This window comes from Scyliorhinus canicula, chromosome 9 (genome assembly GCF_902713615.1).
Source record: "Scyliorhinus canicula chromosome 9, sScyCan1.1, whole genome shotgun sequence".
Taxonomy (NCBI): Eukaryota; Metazoa; Chordata; class Chondrichthyes; order Carcharhiniformes; family Scyliorhinidae; genus Scyliorhinus; species Scyliorhinus canicula.
The window spans coordinates 143,436,875-143,459,024 of NC_052154.1; the positions used below are offsets into that span (position 1 = coordinate 143,436,875).

The 22,150-nt window shown below is 45.8% G+C and overlaps 1 protein-coding gene across 3 annotated transcripts in view; it reads right to left on the reverse strand.

Annotated features, from left to right (window-relative positions):
• The window catches only part of qser1 (glutamine and serine rich 1), a 224,330-nt gene that overhangs the window by 138,050 nt on the left and 64,130 nt on the right, over positions 1 to 22,150 (reverse strand). For all 3 annotated transcript variants that reach the window (XM_038807828.1, XM_038807827.1, XM_038807830.1), the window contains exon 2: positions 11,793 to 11,896. In XM_038807828.1, coding sequence (XP_038663756.1) covers positions 11,793 to 11,896 — 104 coding nt within the window. The remainder of the gene's footprint in view (positions 1 to 11,792; positions 11,897 to 22,150) is intronic.

The window sequence follows — 22,150 nt, forward strand, 5'->3', positions numbered from 1 at the left end:
TGCCAGCCTCTCTGGCTGAGCACTGGGAAGCATTGCGGAATTCCCGCTCACTACCACACTTAGAAATTATTCCGGAGAGTCGCATCCAAAGAGTTTCACTGTTAGATTTTGAAAAAGCATTATGTAAGGAGGCAATGCAATTAAACTTAATTGCTACATGGTTGCTGAGGGAAGGTAAAGTATCTATGATGGATAATTTTAGATTTTTGAAAAAAAAAAGAAAACAGGATAGTCACAAGAATAGAGTCATAAAATCTTTGACCATTTAGACATTGTAGAAAGTTAAGGGGAAAGCATTTTTGGCATAAGAAGAAATTCAGCTTGTGGGATAGCTTTAATAAGAAGTGAATAGACAACACAACATAAAAATGAATTTCTCACACTTTCCACAACTCTTCTTCAAAATGTTTACTCTCCACATTTACTCTCCACATTAAAGTGGATTTGAAGTTAGAATCAAAATACCTCACACTGAAGTTAGAAGTAAATTTTTAACATCAGAACAAATGTAAGATATTGAAATGTGTCTTATACGATAAACACAAGTTGAAAGGTTCTGGATTTGACTGAAACAACCGATTGACCTTCACTACATAAAATTCCACTCAACTGGGCCAGCTACAATAAAACAATCTGCTTCAGTTAAAAGGAATCTAAAGGATAAACAATAAACATCCATAGTGTATCACTTCATAGATGGGTCAATTTGATTACTGGTCAGCAATAAATAACAAGGTAATTGTAATAAGGTTTGCAAAAAGGATGCGCACTGTACCCACAGTGACACAAAATGCATTCCATTTGCACGTCTCATTTGGTAAGCACTAAAAGTTAGATATGAAATTCAAAGTGAACACTTGTGCAGGGATTGCAGACTGGTTTTGGCAGCGTAGTGTGTGAGTTACTATCATCTGTTCTCCATCATTTTCATTAAACATAAAAAATTGTTTGTGGAGTATGTATCACCACATCTGGAATAAATTTGATCAGAAAGCAACTTCACATGGATTATATCGTATTTCTTTAGAAGGGACTCACTACTTGAATCATAGAATTTACAGTGCAGAAGGAGGCCATTCGGCCCATCGAGTCTGCACCGGCTCTTGGAAAGAGCACCCTACCCAAGGTCAACACCTCCACCCTATCCCCGTAACCCAGTAACCCCACCCAACACTAAGGGCAATTTTTCATGGCCAATCCACCTAACCTGCACATCTTTGGACTGTGGGAGGAAACCGGAGCACCCGGAGGAAACCCACGCACACACGGGGAGGATGTGCAGACTCCGCACAGACAGTGACCCAAGCCGGAATCAAACCTAGAACCCTGGAGCTGTGAAGCAATTGTGCTATCCACAATGCTACCATGCTGCCCTACTTGACTGGACTAAGAACTCATGTTGAACTACATTTCAAAAGTACAACAACACTAATTGCACCTTCAGAAAGTACAATACTGTACTAAAACCGAAAGTCTTGAAAGGAAGGAAAACCCTCGTCATTTAGTTGGGACTAAACTCAAGTCTTTTGTCTTCCATTACCCTTTAAAAGTATTTTTATTTGCTCTGAATTTATTCTTGCCGATTTAGTCAATTTCGTTTTTTTTAATTTCCCGTTATCATCGAATCAATTTTGATCCTTCTAATGTTGCCCATTATTCTTCTTGACCCCATGGCTATTTAACACACACACATATATATATATATGTAATACACATACTTGTCTGCCTTTCTCTATACGTATTTTATTTGATTATTTAATGCACACTTATAGGGGGAATTTATAGAGACAACAGAAGCAGAGAGGAAGAAAAGTTGCTAATAGAGAAAATTGGAGGTAGAAAGTTTCCAACACCTTTGAACGTAGCACTAGTTCAGATTTAACAGCTAAAGTGGAATCTGAGATTGGATGTGCATAAAAACATACTTTTATATAGAGAACAGGGACTCACCGAGAGCTCTGGGGTCAGGTTTCTGTTAATTTCAGTCAGTCATGGCCTACGAGCAGTGTTACACAAATGAACTATTCCAAACTATTCTCCTGAATCTGTTAACTCAATAACTAGTTAGTTGGGTCGCTTGTATCAATATTTACAGAAGATTGTCAGTATTTTCTCCTCGCACCCTCTAAGAAACTTGAAACCACTGACATACTAATATGAGGTTTTCATGATCTTAATTTTATCTTTTTTTTCTTAAGATTACAAAAATGGAGTGCATGATGGATTTTTAGAAGTCACACAAATGGTCGATAAGTCAATAAAATGGTAGTGTGGTATTAAAGGTAATCTGGCAGCATGGATAGAAGACTGGATAAAGAACAGTAAAGAGTAATAGTTTTAAAAAATAAATTTAGAATACTCAATTTTTTTCCAATTAAGGGGCAATTTAGCGTGGCCAATCCACCTACCCTGCACATCCTGGGTGTGGGGCTGAGACCCACACAGACACGGGGAGAATGTGCAAACTCCACACAGACAGTGACCCGGGCCGGGATCGAACCCGGGTTCTTGGCGCTGTGAGGCAGCAATACTAAACACTGCACTGCCGTCGTAAAGAGCAATAGTTAGTGAATACCTTTTTGTTTTAATATTTCAATGGATGTTGGCCATGCGTCGCTGGCTAGGCCAGCATTTTAATCGCCCACCCCTAATTGCCCTGGAGAAGGTGGTAGCGAGCTGCCTTCCTGAACCTCTGCAGCCCACGTGGTGTGCGTACATCCAGTGCTGCGAGGGAAGAAGGACCATGATTTTGACCGAGTGACAGCGAAGGAGCGGTGATATAATTCCAAATCAGGATGGTGGGTGGCTTGGAGGGAAACTTGCAGATGGTGGTGTTCCGATGCATCTGCTGCCATTGTTCTTCAAGGTGGCAAGAGGTCGCTTTTTTTTTTTACAAGGTGCTGTCGAAGAAACCTTGATGAGTTTTTACAGTGCTTCTTCTAAATGGTACTTACTGTTGCCACTATGCATCGGTAGTGGAGGGAGTAGATGTTGGAGGTGGTGGATGAGGTGGCAATCAAGCAAACTGCTTTGGCCTGGATGGTGTAGACCTTCTGGAGTGTTGATGAGTTGCACTCATCCAGGCAATTGGAGGGTATTCCATCATGCCAGGAATCAGGCTTTACTCGCTGCAGGATTCCTAGCCTCCGACCTGCTCTATTTACATGGCTGCTCCAGTTCAGTTTCTGGTTAATGGCAATGTCAGGAAAAGAGGTAGTTTTTAAGTAATCTGTTTGTACTGTTCGATATTAGAAATGAGGTATAGATTTAAGAGGGTTTAATTTACTGTTTCTACAGGTGGGTATGTGGCACAGTGGTTAGCACTGCTGCCTACGGCACCGAGGACCCGTGTTCGAATCCCGGCCCTGAGTTGCTGTCCGTGTGGAGTTTGCACATTCTCCCCGTGTTTGCGTGGGTTCACTCCCACAACTCAAAGATGTGCAGGTTAGGTGGATCGGCCATGCTAAATTGCCCCTTAATTGGAAGAAAATAATTGGGTACTCTTTAAAAAAAAAATGTTAAATTAAAAAAAATGTAGTGTTTCTGCGTAAGAAAGGGGAAAACTAGAGTTCGATTCAGTTAAACAAAGGTGTTTACATGCATGGGAGTATCGACTGTACAACCGCAGACACTATGATCAGTTTATTACTCAAACGTTTTGCCCAGGTGTCTTTCTTTGCAAGATAAACAAAGGACAAACACAAGCGTATGATTCAACCAAATTATTATTAACACAGCAAAACAGTCACCCCTCTTAAATTATCCCAATTAATAATAGTCCCAAGATTCTTAATACTACCCATACCGATGGATTCCATTGAGCAGGTCCAATTCTTGAGTCTCCATTTCCTCATGGTCTTTTATCCGTGAAGGTGGGTCCTGCACGCTGCTCCCTTCCATCTCTGGTCTGACGTTGAATCGCTCGAGTTACTTCTGCGTGAAGTCTTTGCTGGGGAGGGTAGGGTCCTAGTGGTTGATCTTTATATCCCTGTTCTCACCTTTTCAGAAAGTTCTCTGGCCCTCAGCCAAAAGGGGGGGATCGTAATACCCAATGGTATTGCCGATTAAAATTCTGCAGGACACTAGGAACCCAAACACAGGGGTCCATTCCTAGTTGCATTGTCTGCACATAACCCTATTCATATAAGGTGATCTAGGTGCCAGAAAGCCTGGCTTCCTCTGGGCAATCCAAAACAATCGATCCATATGAATAGAACCGATTATCCCCTGATGGGTGATTGACAGGGCAGGTTCAAACATGTCCTGGAGGTTTGTCTGCGTTCAATGTTTTCAAATTTGGTCAACTTTAAATTCCCATCAGGCCAGTCCTGAAGCTGACTGTAATTTGATTTAAAATGTCCAATTTTATATCGGGCCCAAAATTCAGGCCGCTGTCCATTTTACCACAGTGGTTTTTGATATTATCTTGGCCTATGTCCCTAATGTCCTGAGAGAGTTTAGAGTATGAAAAATAAAGAGCTCGGAGAAAGGATGAGCCATTGCTTAGCAACCAGGGGCGCCTTTAGGGTAGGGAGGCCTTTTAAGTTCAGTTTTGGATAACCCAAAGCAGATGGAACTAGACAGTGAGAGAGAAGGTAGCGATTATAGCCTCGCTAGAAGCAAGAAAGCCATTCAATGGAGAAATGTGCAAGAAAGCAAGTTCCAGAAAAACTAAGGGACAGTTAGTTCTGGAAACTAGAGAACAAAGAGAAGTTTTCAACAAGATTCCTCAAAACCTATTACATTTCTAACTTTTCCCAATTCTGATGAAAGGTCACTGCCTGAAACATTAACTGTTATTCTCCACCGATGCTGCAATAGACTGAGTATTTCAGGTATTTTCTCTTTTTATTATGAATAATGCAATCTTGTATACTTTGAAGAAAAAAAACTTTGAATAAACTCTGCAGGTCGCTTGAGAAGATCTTTTTGTTCAGCATGCCTCCCGAAAAGCGTTCATGAAAAATATCAAATAACTTTACTAAAGACTTTCCGACCAAGAACAAAACTCGCCATGTTGGGTCTTTCCTCCAGGGGCAGGTGAAGATGCATTGAAGTGGAGGTATAATATAATATAATAATTGCTTGTCACAAGCAGGCTTTAATGAAGTTACTGTGAAAAGCCCCTAGTCGCCACATTCCAGCGCCTGTTCGGAGGAGGCCGGTACGGGAATTGAACCCGCGCTGCTGGCATTGTTCTACATTGCAAGCTAGCTATTAGCCCACTGTGCTAAACCAGGCCCTCGTGCTTCCTGTATTCTGAGGTGTCTTAGTTAATTTTCAATTGTGCCACTACTTTACTGTCTGGTGAACAAATCTAGTGGCATACCTGACTGGAAAAACATGTTATCAACAAGATACACCTTATTTATTTGTTGGTTAAAAAATGAGAAACCGGGTTAGAGGCGGGTCTATGGGCGGACGCCCCAAGCAGGGTTAATTCCTCCTCATCATGTGCCAGGCTTAGCCTAATACAATTTAAGGTGGTCCACCAGGCACACATGACGGTGGCGAGGATGAGCAAGTTTTTTCCGTGAAAAGATAGATGTGCAAGGTGCGCGGGAAACCCAGCAACCATGTCCACATGTTTGGGCATGCCCAAAGCTCAGAGGGTTTTGGCAGGGGTTTGTGAAGGCAACAACCACGGTGCTAGAAACATGGGTGGTGCAGAGTCCAGAGGTAGCGATCTTTGGAGTGTCGGAAGAGCCGGGAGTTCAGGGGGTGAAAGAGCCGGACGTCCTGACCTTTGCCTCGCTGTAGCCCGGAGACGGATCCTTTTAATGTGGAGGGACTTGAAGCCTCCGAGTGTAGAGACCTGGGTAGTGACATGGCTGGGTTTTCTCAGTCTTGAGAAATAAAGTTTGCCTTGACAGGGTCAACGTTGGGGTTTTCTCGGAGGTAGCAGCCGTTCGTCGACTTTCTTGGGGAAAATTTAAATGTTGGCAGAAAGCAGCATTCCGAAAGAGAGGGGGGGGGGCGGACAGGTGTTAGACGGTTGAGGTGTGCAGGATGGGTCGGGTGGGGAAATGTTTATTTAACCATGTTAATGTTATTGTTTTTATTATAAAAATTTATTTTTTAAATTAGAAACCGCGACTTCCGGTGGCAGGTCGCACATATGGTGGCTCCCGCTCGTGACAGACGTTTTGGATATTTTCCCCCCGACTTTTTAGGAATTTGTTTGAGGGGTAGGTGGTGGATGAGACTGAGGACTGACTGAGTGCTGAATTTGGGTGCGTTTGAGTGCTATAGTGTGAGTTTGGTGACTGAGGGAGTTAGGTGAGGAGGGAGTAAGGTGCTCCTTTCATTTCATTTCCTACATTTCCACAAAGAGCGTGAAGGGAGCGGAGAGTTTACAGAGTGCAGCTGACTGGGAGCAGTCGGAGGGCGGATTTGCAGTTGGTCCACAGGGCAGCTATATTCTGCCAGGTAAGAGGGGATGGAGGCTAGGATTGTTGCATGCTCCTCCTGTAGGATGTGGGTAGTGAGGGATACCACCAGTGTCCCCGCTGATTATACCTGGGGGAAGTGCACCCAACTCCAGCTCCTCAGAGACTGTGTTAGCGAACTGGAGCTGGATGAACTTCGGATCACCCGGGAGGCAGAGGGGGTTATAGAGAAGAGTTACAGGGAGTTGCCACACCCAAGGTACAGGACAAGAATAGCTGGGTTACAGTCAGGGGAAAGAAAACAAATGGGCAGACAGTGCAGGGATCCCTCATGGCCGTTCCCCTTCAAAACAAGTATACCGTTTTGGATGCTGTAGTGTGGGGGATGACCTACCGGGGGAAGGCCCTAGCGGCAAGGTCTCTGGCACGGAGTCTGGCTCTGTGGCTCAGAAGGGAAGGGGGAGAATAGAAAAGCAATAGTGATAGGAGACTCAATGGTTAGGGGAATAGATAGGAGATTCTGCGGTCGCGAGCAAGACTCCCGGAAGGCATGTTGCCTCCCGGGTGCCAGGGATGTCTCGGATCGAGTCTACAGGATTCTTTTTTTTTTAAATAAACAATTTTATTGAGGTAGTTTTTGGCTTTGTAAACAGTTACAGACATCAACAGAAAGAAAGCAAAAAAGGCAAAAATGTGCAAACATCCACGTACATTCAATACTTCAATCGTAACATACTGCACAAGCCCGCTCCTCTCCCACCGGTACTACCCGCCATTTTATCCCTCCTACTCTACTCTACTCCGCCTCCGCCGCCCCCCCCCCCCCCCCCTCCCCCCCCTGCTGACGCTCACTCTCCCGCAAAGAAGTCAATAAATGGTTGTCACCTCCGGGCGAACCCCTGTACAGATCCCCTCAAGGCGAACTTAATTTTTTTCCATACCCAGGAAACTCGACATGTCCGCAAGCCACAGCTCAGTCTTCGGGGGCTTTGAGTCCCTCCATGCCAATAGTATTCGTCGCCGGGCTATCAGGGAAGCAAAGGCCAAAACATCGGCCTCTTTCTCCCCTTGGACTCCCAGGTCTTCTGAAACCCCAAAAATTGCCACCCCTGGACCCATCGCCACCCTTGTTTCTAGCACCCCGGGATATGACGCCTACAAATCCTCCCAGTACCCCCTAAGCTTAGGGCATGCCCAAAACATGTAAACGTGGTTCGCTGGTCCTCCCGCGCACCTAGCGCATTTGTCCTCTATCCCAAAGAATTTGCTCATCCGAGCCACCGTCATGTGGGCCCGGTGAACGACCTTAAATTGAATCAGCCCGAGCTGGCACATGTCGCGGTCGAATTTACCCTACTCAGGGCCTCTGCCCACAGCCCATCCTCCATTTCCTCCCGCCTAGCTCCTCCTCCCATTTAGTTTCAGTTCCTCCGTCTGGGACCCTTCCTCCCTCATGAGCACCGTATAAATATCAGAGACTCTACCCTCCCCTTCTTCCCCCCTAGAGACTATCTGTCTTGGATCCCCATGGCGGGAGGCGTGGGAAAGATGGGACCTGTCTACGAAACAAAGTCCCGCACTGTAGGTACCTAAAATCATTTCCCCTTACCAGCCCAAATTTGTCCTCCAAGCTGAGTCTCCAGGATTCTCAAGGGGAAGGGGGAGCAACCAGAAGTCGTGGTGCACATAGGCACCAACGACATAGCTAAGAAAAGGGATGAGGATCTAAAAGTGATTTTAGGGAGTTAGGGTTGGAAGCTAAAGAGCAGGACAAGCAGAGTAGTGATCTCAGGATTGCTACCAGTGCCACGTGCAAGTGAGGCAAGGACCAGACAGCGAGTGCAGCTGAACACGTGTCTACAGGGCTGGTGCAGAAGGGAAGGCTTCAGATATGTGGATCATTGGGATATTTTCTGGGGGAAAGTGGGACCTGTACATGAAGGACAGATTGCACCTAAACTGGAGCGGCACCAATATCCTGGGTGGGAGGTTACTAGAGCTCTTCGGGAGAGTTTTAACTAATTTGGCAGGGGGATGGGTCAGAGCTATGGATCAGAGATAGGTTAGCTGTTGAATAGGCAGACATAGTATGCAGCAAGTCTGGGAGAAAGGATAGACTATTGATAGGGCAAAGTTACACTCAGTGGAATGGATTAAAGTGTGTCTGTTTCAATGCAAGGAGTGTCAGGAATAAGGGAGATGAACTTAAGAGCATGGATCAGTACTTGGAACTAAGATGAACGGACGCAAGGGCTTAGTGATGAATATGCTTGAGAAGTTAATGGGCGAGGGGTCGGTTTCCAGACCCCTGGAAGTGGACAGAGTGCACAGAATGTTTGTAAGGTTGCCGCGGGTGAACGAGCCACCGAGGGCGATGGTGTGGTACGGATGCACAGATTCCTGGATAAGGAACAGATTAATGTTGGGCCAAGATGGTTAGTCGGGGAAATACTTCAGGTAGACAGGAGGTAAGAGGAGGCCCCGGAGGTAGGATACTGAAGGAACAACGGAGGCTACAGGTGGAATTTGGCTTGTTATCTACGGGGAAGGCGGTGGAGCAGTTGTGGAAGGCGAGGTGGCAATATATGAGCATGAAGAGAAGGCCAGTAGAGTGCTTACGCACCAGCTCAGGAAAAGAGAGGCAGCTAGTGAGATAGGGAGAGTGAAGGACAGAGGAGAGAACACAATCTTTGACCCAGCAGGAGTCAATGGGGTGTTTAAGGAGTTTTACAGCAGGCTAACGAGTCGGAATCCCAACTGGAGTGGGAGGAATGAGGCTATTTCTGGGAGGGCGGAAGTTCCCGAGGTGAATGAATGGTTGGTACAAGGGCTGGGAGCCCAATCGGGATTGAAGAAATAGCAGAGTGGCTGGAGGCCATGCAGTCGAGCAAGGCCCTGGGACCAGGTGGTTACCCAGTGGAAGTTTATAATAAATTCTCTGAGATGCTGGGCCCACTGTTGCCGAGGACGTTTAAAACGAGGCAAGGGAGCACGGTGTTCTTCCCCTGACAATGTCACAGGCCTCGATCTCACTGATCCTGAAGCTGGAGAAGGACTGAGCTATGCGGGCTTACAGGCCGATCTCCTGTTGAATGTTGATGTCAAACTACTAGCTAAAATTCTTGTCCTCAAGGATAGAAGACTGTGTCCCAGAGTGATAGGGGAAGAACCAGACGGGTTCATTAAGGGTAGGCAGTTTACGGCCAACGTTAGAAGGTTCTTGAATGTAATCATGATGCCCCCGGAGGGTAAGGAGGTGGAGGTAGTGATCGCAATGGGACGCAGAGAAGGCTGTTGATCAGGTGGAATGGAACTAATCTGTGGGAGGGTGTTTGGGACGGTTCAGGTTCGGTCAGGTTTCATCGACTGGGTCAGGCTGCTGTACCAGGCACCAGAGGCAAATGCTCGAATGACTGTCTTGACATCGGGCTATTTTAGACTGACTGGGGGACTAGGCAGGGATGCCCCCTCTCTCCGTTGCTGTTCGCATCTGGCCATTGAGCCACTGGCTATGGCGTTAAGAGCTTCCAGGAGCTCAAAGGGGTTGGTCCAGGGTGGGGTGGAACAGAGTCTTGTTATAAGCCGATGTCCTTCTCCTGTATGTTTCCGACCCATTAGAGAGGATGGGAGAGATCATGAAGATTTTAGGGAATTTGGCCGTTTTGCGGGGTACAAATTGAGCATGGGAAAAAGCAAGATGTTTGCGATCCAGGCACGGGGGCAGGAGAGGAGACTGGGAGAGCTGCCATTCAGAGTGGTGGGAGGTAGCTTCCATTATTTAGGGATCCAGGTGGCAACGAGACTGGGGGCTGTTACATAATCTAAACTTGACCCGGTTAGTGGAACAAATGTAAGGCGACTTCCAAAGGTAGGATATGCTCCCGTTATCACTGGTGGGGAGGGTTCAGACAGTGAAAATGACGGCCCTCCCGAAATTCCTGTTTTGTTTTCAGTGCCTCCCCATCTTTATCCCAAAGGCCTTTTTCAAGCGGGTAAATAAGGTAATCTCCGGTTTGTTTGAGCGGGTAAACCCCGCGAGTGAAGAAGGTGATGCTGGAGCGTGGCCGGGGGGAGGGTGGGCTGGTGGTGCGCGGCATTAGCAACCATTACTGGGCGGCGAATATAGCCATGATTAAGAAGTGGGTAGTGGGCGAAGGGTCAGTGTGGGAGCAGGTAGAGGCAGCATCTCATCAGGACACGGGTTTAGGGCCATTGATCACAGCACCTCTGCCGTTCTCACCGGCCCGGTACTCCACAAGCCTGGTGGCAGTGGAATGGAACCCGCGCTGCTGGGTGAGTTAGAGGAGAGTTTGAGTTAACGGGAGGGAATGGGTTTAGGTATCTGCAGATTAGGGACTTCTTGCGAAGGCAGGTTCCAACCTTCCTGCTCCTACTACCATGGGGGGATACAAGATAGGGTAATATCTAGAGTATGGGTGGGAGCGGGGAAGGTCTCAGATATCTATCAAGAACTCATGGTGTCAAAGGAAACAGACAGAGGAGCTAAAGCACCAATGGGAGGATGAGTTAGGGGGGAGAGATAGAGGTAGGCATCTGGGCGGATGCGCTAAGCAGGGTAACACGGCCACATCATGCGCCAGGCTCAGCCTGATACAATTGAAGGTCGTTCACCGGGCACACATGACGGTGGTCTGGATGAGCAAGTTTTTTGGGGATAGAAGACAGGTGTGCGGGAGGGCCAGCGAACTATGTACACATGTTTTGGGCATGTTCGAAGCTTTGGGATTCTGGCAAGAGTTGCAGATTCATGTCCACGGTTGTTAAAATAAGGGTAGCACCGAGTCCCGAGGTGGCTATTTTCGGAGTATCGGAGGACCCGGTAGTCCAAGATGCGAGAGAGGCCGACGTCTTGGCCTTTTGCCCTCCTTGGTAGCCTGGAGACAGATACTGTTAGCATGGAGGGACTCGGAGCCCCCAAAATCAGAGACCTTGGTCAATGACATGGCAGGGCTTTCTCAGTCTTGAGAAAATCATTTTCGCCCTAAGAGGGTCAAGGCTATGGTTCGTCCGGAGGTGGCAGCCATTTTGTCTTTCTTTAGAGAAAATTACTGTGGGGGGGGGGGGGGGGGAAGACTTTGTCTACATTACTGTTCAAGGAAGGTGGGACCTGCGAGGGAGGTAGAGGGTCTTTGCACATGGTTGTTTGCATATGGTTTACTGTTACTCTTATAAATCACAAAGGCCATAATAAAATATGTACAAAAAATTAGAAACCGTTGTTCCCAAAAATTACAGCACAAATTCATTGAAAATTATTTTAAAACCCAGACTCAGGGGAAAGAATAGGTGACTTTATACATTTTAATACAAACCAGATGTTTTGACAATGGTACAGGTATCCACTTTTTAATTTAAAATAAGTTAGTGAAAATTATTTTGTACCTGTGGGGTGATGTGTACTGGTATAGCCAGGCAGCTGGTGAGATGCTGCATAAGCTGGTCTATGAAGAAGGTCAGTTTCTGGATGTGCTGCTCCATAGCTCAAACTGAAAAGACAAGTGAGTGAGTCATTTAGATGTAAAACACAAGATTTATTTCTTTAAATACAATGTGGTGGAGGAGACTTTTGAGATGGTGGTGAGGTAGACTGGGCACTTATCAGGACCAAAAGTGATGCCCTGCCTTTCATGACTTTGCGTAATATATGACACAAAATAGGAAACCCACGCAGACATGTGGAGAACGTGCAGACTCTGCCCAGTGACCCAAGCCAGGAATCAAACCTGTGACCCATCGAACTTACACGGTGAGCAAATGGCTTGGGCTATTTACAAGGTTGCCAATAAGACCAATTTTGTAGCCTGTGGAGCTGTAAAAATCCTAATGTGTATACTGACCTGTGAAAGTAGGCTTGCAGTAGACCACTGTAGAGAAACCATTTTGTGATGAATATCATGCAAACTCATGAACAGATGTATGGCCATTTCATTTGGCCTGAAAAGTGCCCCATATACCTCAGATTACCCTGGAAGGTAGAAGTATCTCAAATATTTGAGTACAAGGCGAAGATAGCTATTTCACACTGTTACTATGCAGCAGCAACAAAAAGCATTATTCGCCATCAAGTCAAAAATATGTTCTACCTAACACAAATGAGTAATGAGGTATATGAATTTCAGTGCCAGTGTGATGCTAGGTATGTAGGCCCAAAGATTGCATCAAACAGCACTTTCCAGCCACTGTTCACAATGGGCAAGGTACAGACCATACCCAATTAACTTGTGCTTTCAAAACTCAAAACAGTTTCCAACATTAGGTGAGATCCTGTGATTAGACAACTTTTGCTAAATAATCCTCAGTGTGCTAAACATTATGCTGACAATGAATTTAAGATTGTGTTGGGCCCAGTGTGGTGTATTTGCTGGAAGCTACATATAAATACATAAGGCCCTGTTCTATGCAGAACATGTACACACATTGCACCTCTTTCAGTTAAACAAAATAAGTGACAGCCATTCACTGATTCATTCCTCAGGGCAATAATGCTTGGTAGTTACCTGTCAGTCCCCATCAACAGATGCATTCTCCAAGGCAATGCCTCTACAAATCAAGGTCTACTTGCAAAACAATCAGCATTCTCTTCTCATACAATATAAATAGCTGTTTTTCTAAAATTCCGTGAAGTGACTCGATGAGAACAAAGAAAAGTACAGCACAGGAACAGGGCCCTTCGGCCCTCCAAGCCTGTGCCGACCATGCTGCCCGGCTAAACTAAAATCTTCTGCACTTCCGGGTCTATATCCCTCTATTCCCATCCTATTTATGTATTTGTCAAGATGCCCCTTAAACGTAAAAAACTTGCCTCTTACATCTGCTCTAAACCTTGCCCCTCCGCACCTTACACCTATGCCCTCTAGTAATTGACCCCTCTGCCCTGGGAAAAAGCCTCTGACTATCCACTCTGTCTATGTCCCTCATAATTTTGTAGACCTCTATCAGGTCGCCCCTCAATCTCCGTCGCTCCAGTGACAACAAACCGAGTTTATTCAACCTCTCCTCATAGCTAATGCAAGAGTTGTAAGACAAGTTTCATTTTTCAGAAATACTCAAGTGATGTTGTCATTAATCTGAAGTTATTGAAAACTCCTTCACTCAAGAGTGCACATCTCAATTATTTGAATACAGCACACAGTCCTTGATGGCAAGCAGCATTTTTGATATGGCCTTCAGGAGCAAAATTCAAATCAACCATTTATCTGCCAAAGTATTTTCTCACTATCTTTATTTTTTCCTTCAGTAAACACAGCCAATGAATAATGGACAAACATCACAACAAAGAACCAACTAAACCCGTTTCCTCTAACTTTACATACTTTGAGCAGCTGGGTCCCTGAATCCAGTTAAGTTGATTCAATGATATTCCTATTCCACTCAATTTCACACCCGTTTACTCTGCCCCCAAAATCAATTTTATGCCTAGTTGTATTTAGTGAATGCAGTATAAGTACAGAGTTAAAAATTATGTTGGTGGTGGGCCAAACTGTCAGCTGCTAAAGCTTTGCCTGATTAAACAGGGCAGGATGGGGAGAGGTGCGGATATACTTAGTTTGGGGCGAGGGCAGAACGGAAGAGGCATGACAGTTGGGCTGGGGGAAGTGGGACAAAATATAAATATAGGCCAGCTCAAGCTGGAAAGGACTTTTTCTTTAACATTTCTCAGGATTACCCCACCTGGTCAGACAGGGACACGGAATAATTTCAGAACCAAATTCACACTCCGAAGGCCATGACAGAAGAAAACTTAATCCACACATTTCCAATAAAGTAGCTTTAAGTTAGAGTTGAGATTTTCTCAATTTCAATATCTGTCACGTTAGAATGTTTAAAAAAATGTGTGTGGACAATGAGCTGGTGAAAAGAAAAAATATTTGGTGCAATTTTATTTAATTTTCCTTTCATTTATTGGCAGCTGTTGCATATAGGACACTTAATTTGTAGATACTTGAAACTTCAGGATTGTTGGTAACCAGTCCCCACTTGGATTATATATATATATTAACAGAGACCAGAGGACAGTTAATTCAGGCCACAAGTCATAGAATACCTACAGTGCAGAAGGAGGCCATTTGGCTCAGCGAGTCTGCACTGACTCTCTGAAAAGAGGCACCCCACCCAGGCTTACTCCCTCACCCCATCACTCCATCTAACTGTTCGACACTAAGGGGCAATTTAGCATGACTAATCCACCTAACCTGCACATCTTTGGACTGAGAGAGGAAACCGCAGTACCCGTGAAAGCCAACGCACATCTTTGGACTGTGAGAGGAAACCGCAGTACTCAAAGAAGCCAACGCAGACACAGTGCCATGGGTGTGTCCATATGTAATTGATAAAAATTCTTGCTGTGTGTTTATATAAATGTTAACTAAGTTTCTTAGAGTAAGCGTATTTTGATTAAAGTGGCTAGGAAGACTATTTAATCACATCTGAGGGAAGGTTCTTGTGCTCACCCTAGCCAAATTCAACATAAAATTTTATAGGTCAGGTGAACTCCATAATTGGAATTTTTAAACCCTGGCCCATAACAAAATTGGGGGCTCATCCGGGATAAAAGTCTATCTTTCGTGATTAGGTTGGCTTAAAGACAGTGAGGGTGAGCTGTTTGTGTTTACTTTTCAGGTGTCGTATTCAAGTTTAAATAGGGAGCGTGTTTGTGGACAATGTCTCTTCAGAGGCTCAGAAGCTTTTGGGGGGTGGAGACGGTCACACGCAAGTACCTTACAAACGGAGACTAAAAAAGGCTTTAGATTTGGAAAAAACATTGCAGTTAACATTGCCTGGCAAAATACAAAGAGAAGAGTAATTGCGGCGTAGTCTGAGCATTTAAAACTGGCTCAAGGCCAGCTGAGTACTTTGCTAAAATGCTGGCGGCGTGATAGGGGTGGGGTGGGGGTGTGTGTGAAGGCTCCTCCCGGTATGAACTGGACAGAGCTGATCGGTCGTTAAGGCCGAAACCCAAAGTAAATGAGCTGCCAAGAGCAGTAATTATCTGCTTCCATAAATACCACATGTTAAGCTGGGCGAAGCAGAAGCGGAAGGTGCAGTGGGGTTGTGCTAGAGTTCTGATTTACCAGGACTTGACGGAGCTGGCGAAGAGACGAGTGGTGTTCAGCCGAGTGAAGGCGGCACTGTACAGCAAAGGGGTGCGGTTTGGTATGATATACCCAGCAAAGCCAAGGGTGACGTACAACGCCAAAGATTTTCATTTTGAAACGGTGGAGGCGGTTGAGGCGTTCATGAAGGCAGAAGGCTGCGACAGAAGTGAGGAGTGGAGCAGGAAGAGAGATCATGGACTGTGATTGGGGAGCTGGTTAAACGTATAAATGTCATAACTTTCTTTCCATTGATCTGTATTGTAACTTAAACTCTATAACAATGTTAGAGTTTAAGTTTTTGTTTGGTTTGATTGACATTTTTGTTCCTTTTCTTTTGTTGCAACGTTATATGCTATTTTATTGAATTGTATGGGTTAGATTGTTTTTCTTTTTCTTCTGGGACTGGGTGGGAGGGGACGGTATGCCTTTTGGGGGGGCGCGTTAGCCAACTGAAGACGGCTGGTGAATGGAGGTGAGGTGAGAGGAGGTCTGCGGACATTAGAGCCTGGTTAGCAGGTTTCGATGGGCCTACGAGGCGAGAAAAGGGTGGGGGGGGGGGGGGGGGGGGGGGGGGAAAGAGGATCGATACTGGATGAGATATTTTTAAAGGGGAAGTGCAGGGGGGAATTCTGGCAGGGGGGTTCGATGGTAATAATAGATAGGGGTGGATCAGGCTCATGGGGCAGGGCTCAGTGGTATGACGACGGTGGATAAGAAGTGGGGGGGGGTGACCTCCAGTTAGGATAGTCACGTGGAACTTGAGGAAGTTGGGAGACCCAGTCAAGAGGGCAAGGGTGCTTGCGTATCTTAAAAGTTTGATAGCCAATGTAGCAATGCTGCAGGTGACTCACTGGAGGGTGAAGGATCAAATGAGACTTTAAAAGGTTGGGTTAGGCAGGTGTTTCACTCTGGAATTGACGGAAGGGCTCGAGTGGTAGTGGTAACAGTCAGCAAAACGGGTACGGTTCCAGATGGAGAAGGTGGTTGCAGATCAGCGGGGTAGGTATGTGACTGTCACAGGGGCGCTGGAGGGGAGGCTAGTGGCGCTGATAAGTTATAGGGTCCCAATTGGGACGATGTGGGATTCGTGAAGTAGGCCTGTGGGGCCATCCCGACTTAGAACATAGAACAGTACAGCACAGAACAGGCCCTTCGCCCCTCAATGTTGTGCCGAGCCATGATCACCCTACTCAAACCCACGTATCCACCCTATACCCGTAACCCAACAACCCCGCCTTAACCTTACTTTTATTAGGACACCACGGGCAATTTAGCATGGCCAATCCACCTAACCCGCACATCTTTGGACTGTGGGAGGAAACCGGAGCACCCGGAGGAAACCCACGCACACAGGGGGAGGACGTGCAGACTCCACACAGACAGTGACTCAGCCAGGACTTGGACACACACAAACTGATAGTGGGGGGCGCGGGGGGGCTGGAACTTGGTGCAGGAGCCAAGGTTGGACAGGTCACGGCCGTGCTCACTTGTCCCATCAGAGGGGGAGAAGGCGTTGGCTGAGCTAATGGTGGAAATGGGAGGGAGCGAACCCTTGGATGTTTTTTGCACCCGAGGGAGTGGGAGTACTGGTTTTTCTCAGTGGTCCACAAGGTCTACTAGCTGATTGACTTTTTCTTGGTGGGGAAGGCACTGCTGGCTGGGGTTAAGGAGTCGCAGTACTCGGCAATTGCAATATCAGATAATGCTCCGCACTGGGTGGATATGGTACTGGAGAAGGGGGTAGGTGGATTGGCTATGCTAAATTGCCCCTTAATTGGAAAAAATGAATTGGGTACTCTAAATTCTGAATATTTAAAAAAATTGGGTTAAATTATTGAGTTACCCTCGAGAGGAAAAACAAACTGTCCTGAAAGAGTTATTAAGATCACACGAGCAAGTTTGTGGAAATAAGTTGGGAAGTACTAAAATGGTTATACATGATGTAGATGTGGGAAATGCTGTTCCAATTAAATAACATCCATATAAACTTAGCCCTCTCAAAGGGGGAAAAGGGACCCGGGCGGGGGACTCCACGCTGGCCGGTTTAAGCCGGACAGTGAACGCGATTGAGGGGGGGGGGGGGGGCTGTGGCCATCGGAGCCTGGCAGAACAGGGTCCGAGTGGTCTAGCCGGGGTGGAAAGTTGGGGGGAAGGAACTGAGGTTGGGGGGGGGAGGGGTTTTACAAGAGGCAGTGGACGGGAGGAGGCGGCGGTTTACAACTCTTGGGTATCATATACGGCACTCTTTCAGAGATTGGACGGCGTTGAGTATGGGGATGGGGGGTGGACTCTATGTGGACCATGGGCGGTCCCGCACTCCTTTTTTCTTTTTCTCCTTTGTTTTTTCTTTCCACCGTGGGAGGGTTTGTTTTATTGGATGCATATATTGACAGGTGGGCCATTGTTTGGGGTGGTGGAAGGATGGGATCATTTTTATTGTTAAGGGGATTGATTTTGTATTTGTTACCATTTACTGTCTGTGGGTGGGGTATAAACTTTGAAGGAAAATGTGAAAAAGAAGAATAAAAACATTTATTAAAAAAAAAATTGGTGGAGGCAATCTTAGCAGTTGACCGCAGATTCCTGAAGCAATGGCCAGACACCGGCATTAAAAAAAAACGCGAACCACTCCGGCGTCGGGCCGACCGGAAGTTGCGGAATTCTCCACACTTCCAGGGGCTAGGCCATCGCCAGAGGGGTTGGCGCTGGGTCAGCTGCGAAGGGACTGAGCGAGTTAGCGCATGCGCAGACCGGCCGGCGTAATCCGGCGCATGCGCAGGTAGGCGCCTCCCCCGCGCCGGCCATGGCAGAGCCCTACAGGGGCCGGCGCGGAAGGAATGGTGTCCCGACGGCAGACCCCCCCCCCCCCAACGCGAGGACCGCACCATCCAACTTATCTGCCAGGCCTCGCCATGTGGGACCATGTCCAATCCACGCTGGCGGCACTGGCCAGAAACCCTCGGCCGCTCGGTCCCCGGAGAATTGCCAGGGGGCCGCTGCCAATGGCCCCTAACCGGCGTGGCCCGGTCCCCGCCTGAAAAACGGCGCCAGAGAATACGGCAGTCACGCCGCCCCCCCCGGGATTCTCCGACCCTGCGTGGTGGGAGGTCGGAGAATCCCGCCCGTGGAGTCACAGGATGAAACTGGTGAGGGAGCATCAGAGGCTCCAGATGGAGTTTAGTTTGGTCACCTCATAGGAGGGGGAGACCGGGGGTTCTTTTCCGAAGTCTGACAGGATACGCGCCCATCAACCGAGGAAGCAGACGGCGGCTAGAGTTATGTAGACTTAAGGACAAGGGGAAGAGTTGTTCACGGACCTTGCGGGGATTAATAAAATCTTTGCGTCCTTTTATCAAAGGCTATACCAATGAGAACTGCCATCGGGGGACAAACTGAGAAGTAGATTCCTAGATGGGTTGGAGTTTCAATGGTAGGTCAGGCTAGGGCACAGGGATTGGGGGCTCCGGTAAGTCACCAGGAGCTGCTGTGATGTGTGAATTTGATGCAGTCAGGAAAGGCCCTGAGTGGATTCCCAGTCGAATTTTGTAAACGTTTTGGTACGCTGCTGGGTCCACTGATGGTACGGATGTACAACGAGGCTCTGGGGAGGGATTCGCTTCCCCCTACGCTACCCGGCCTCCATCTCTCTTATCCACAAAAAGGATAAGGATTCTGAGCAATGCAGATGTTGCCGTCCGATTTCCCTCCTGAATGTTGATGCAAAGCTTCTGGCCAAGATCTTAGCCACGAATATTGAGGGTTGTGTGATTTTGTTGATTGTTAAGGAGCAAGTTCATTATCTTGTTGCATTAAGAAATAAATTTTTTTACTTTGTTTCTCATTGAAGGTGGTGATCTTTCTCATTGAAGGTGGTGACGTCATATTTGTATAACCCTAATGGGAATCTTCTTATATTCTATTGTTATAGTGTTGTACGAGTTAATATGTTACGCAGTGTTTGTTGTTGTTTAAGTTAGAATGTTTCTGTTTTTCTATTCTCCAAATGCTTTGGCTATGCCTTCAATAAATTATCTTTCAAAAAAAGATAACTGGACAGTTTCTCTAATGATTAATTAAGCATTGGTGAACGTTAACTCGACACGAGAGTGAGCGCTAATCTTATAAGTCTGTCAGACAATCAAGAAATGAAAGTTAAACCGAAAATCTTGAAGAAATCGGTACTTTTGAAAGATTATGATGGTAAACGAATCAACACTCGTCGTATGTGAACTAAATGTTAAAATGAAGGATAGGATTTAGAAAGTAAAATTTTTGATTGTGGAAGCAGATTGTAAATCACTACTGGGTGTGGAAGCCTGTGAAGCACTTGAATTGGTAAAGAGAGTATACAGTGCTGACTGCTTTAACCACGCACAGTACATCAGTGGATTCAATTATTAAAGCGTTTCCAGAAATATTCCAAGGATTCAGAGTTTTGCCCTTCACTTATTGGATGCAACTGAAAGAGAATGCGCAACCCGTTATACATGCTCCAAGGAGAGTCCCAGCACCATTACAGGATCGGCTGAAAATTGGAACTGGGGAGGATGACAAATCTGGGGGTGATAAAAAAAAAATGAAGAACCAACGGATTGGGTGAACTCCATGGTGTGCAAGAACAAACAAAACAATGACTTGAGAATCTGCATGGATCCTAAAGATCTCAACTTAAGTGTAAACATTATCTAATTCTGAAACTTAGAGATTACGAGTGAGATGTCAGGAGCAACATGCTTTAGCAAACTAGATGCATCGCAGGATTTTTGGCAACTCAAGTTGGATGAGGAAAGCTGAAAGCTGTGTACATGTAATACTCCATTCAGGTGCTACATTTGGCATTATTTCAGCATCTGAAATTTTTGATAGGGCAATGGAACACATTGTAGAAGGAATTCCAGGTGTTAAGAGTGTACATAGATGATATCATTGTTTGGGATTCAACAAAAGAACACAACGATAGGCTCATTAAAGTATTAAGCAGCATTTTAAAAATGGCCTCAGGTTAAATAAAGCCAAATGCCAATTTGGTGTTAAAGAGATTAGATTTTTTGGGAGATAAGTTGTCTGCTCGAGGTGTACAACTAGATCAGGTGAAGAAAAAGGCGATATTGAACATGCCACATCCAACAGACAAAAAAGTTCTCAGGATGCTAGGTATGATAAATTTCATTGGTAAAATCATTCCTGATTTATCAGCTAAAACGACATGCTTGCGGGAAATAATCAAAAAAGCTAGTATGTTCCAATGGTCCGAAAGACATGAGCAGGAGCAACAAATTCTGAAGATAGCATTGACAACAGCTCCAGTGCTAACATTCTTTGACCTTAAAAGGAAGACGAAAATCTCGACTGATGCATCGAAAGATAGGTTAGGACCAGTACTATTACAGCAAGACAGGTGATGAGAATTGTAAAACCAATTAATAATAATCTTTATTGTCACAAGTTGGCTTACATTAACACTGCAATGAAGTTACTGTGAAAAGCCCCTAGTCGCCACATTGCGGCACCTGTTTGGGTACACAGAGGCAGAATTCAGAAGATCCAATTCACCTAATCGCACGTCGTTCGGGACTTGTGGGAGGAAACCAGAGCACCTGGAGGAAACCGACATAGACACGGGAAGAACATGCAGACTCCACACAGACAATTACCCAAGCCGGGTACCCACTGTGCTACCATGCTGCTCATAGTTGCTTATGCTTTTAAGTTAATAACTGACACAGAGTGTAGATACACTAAAATAGAAAAAGAATGTGTATATCTGATCAATGGCTAAGAAACATTTCACAATTGTATATGGCCTACCAACATTCTTGGTTGAAAGAGATCATAGACCGCTCGCAGCAATTATAAAGGAAAACCTGAATGAGATGTCACCGCGAAGAGAGACGATGATGAAACTCCAGAGGTACGACTTCAATCTTATCTATACTCCAGAAAACCATATAGTAGTCGCAGATGCACTCTCACGAGCTACAGATATTGCGGAAGAACGATGCATGGATGAGGATGTACAAGGACACTCAAGTCTTGTGACAGAGGCACTTCCAGCGTCTGCTGCAAAATCAAAGTTGATCAAAGAAGAAACCAAGGAGGATGAAGTGCTACAAAGGATCATAAAACATCTCAGTGAGAGATGGCCTAAAGGATCCTGTTCCAAATTTCACAACATTCGAGTGGAACTACGTCCAGCCAATGGGTTTTTGCTCAGGCAAAACAGGATTGTCATACCACAATCTCTAAAATCTATGATTCTGCAGAAGATTCATGAGAAACACTTGGCATTGAAAAATGCAAAGAGCTAGAGACACAGTATACTGGCCAGGCATAACTCAAGACATTCAGAGAATGGTAGGAAACTGCAACTTGTCAGAACTTTCAGTACAAGCAATGGAAAGAACCAATGCAACTGGACAAAATAATAACAATTCCATAGCAGAAAGTGGGAGTAGATCTAGCAGGATCCGTCAGTGATCGACTATTTCTCTAACTTTCCTGAAGTAGACCAACTATCCAGCTCACCAGCTAGGTGTGTCATCAAACATAGCAAGGATACTGTTGCTCGTCATAGCATACCACAAGTTGTCATGAGCGACATTGGCCCATGATTTAGCAGTCATGAATAGTCAGAGATCGCACATA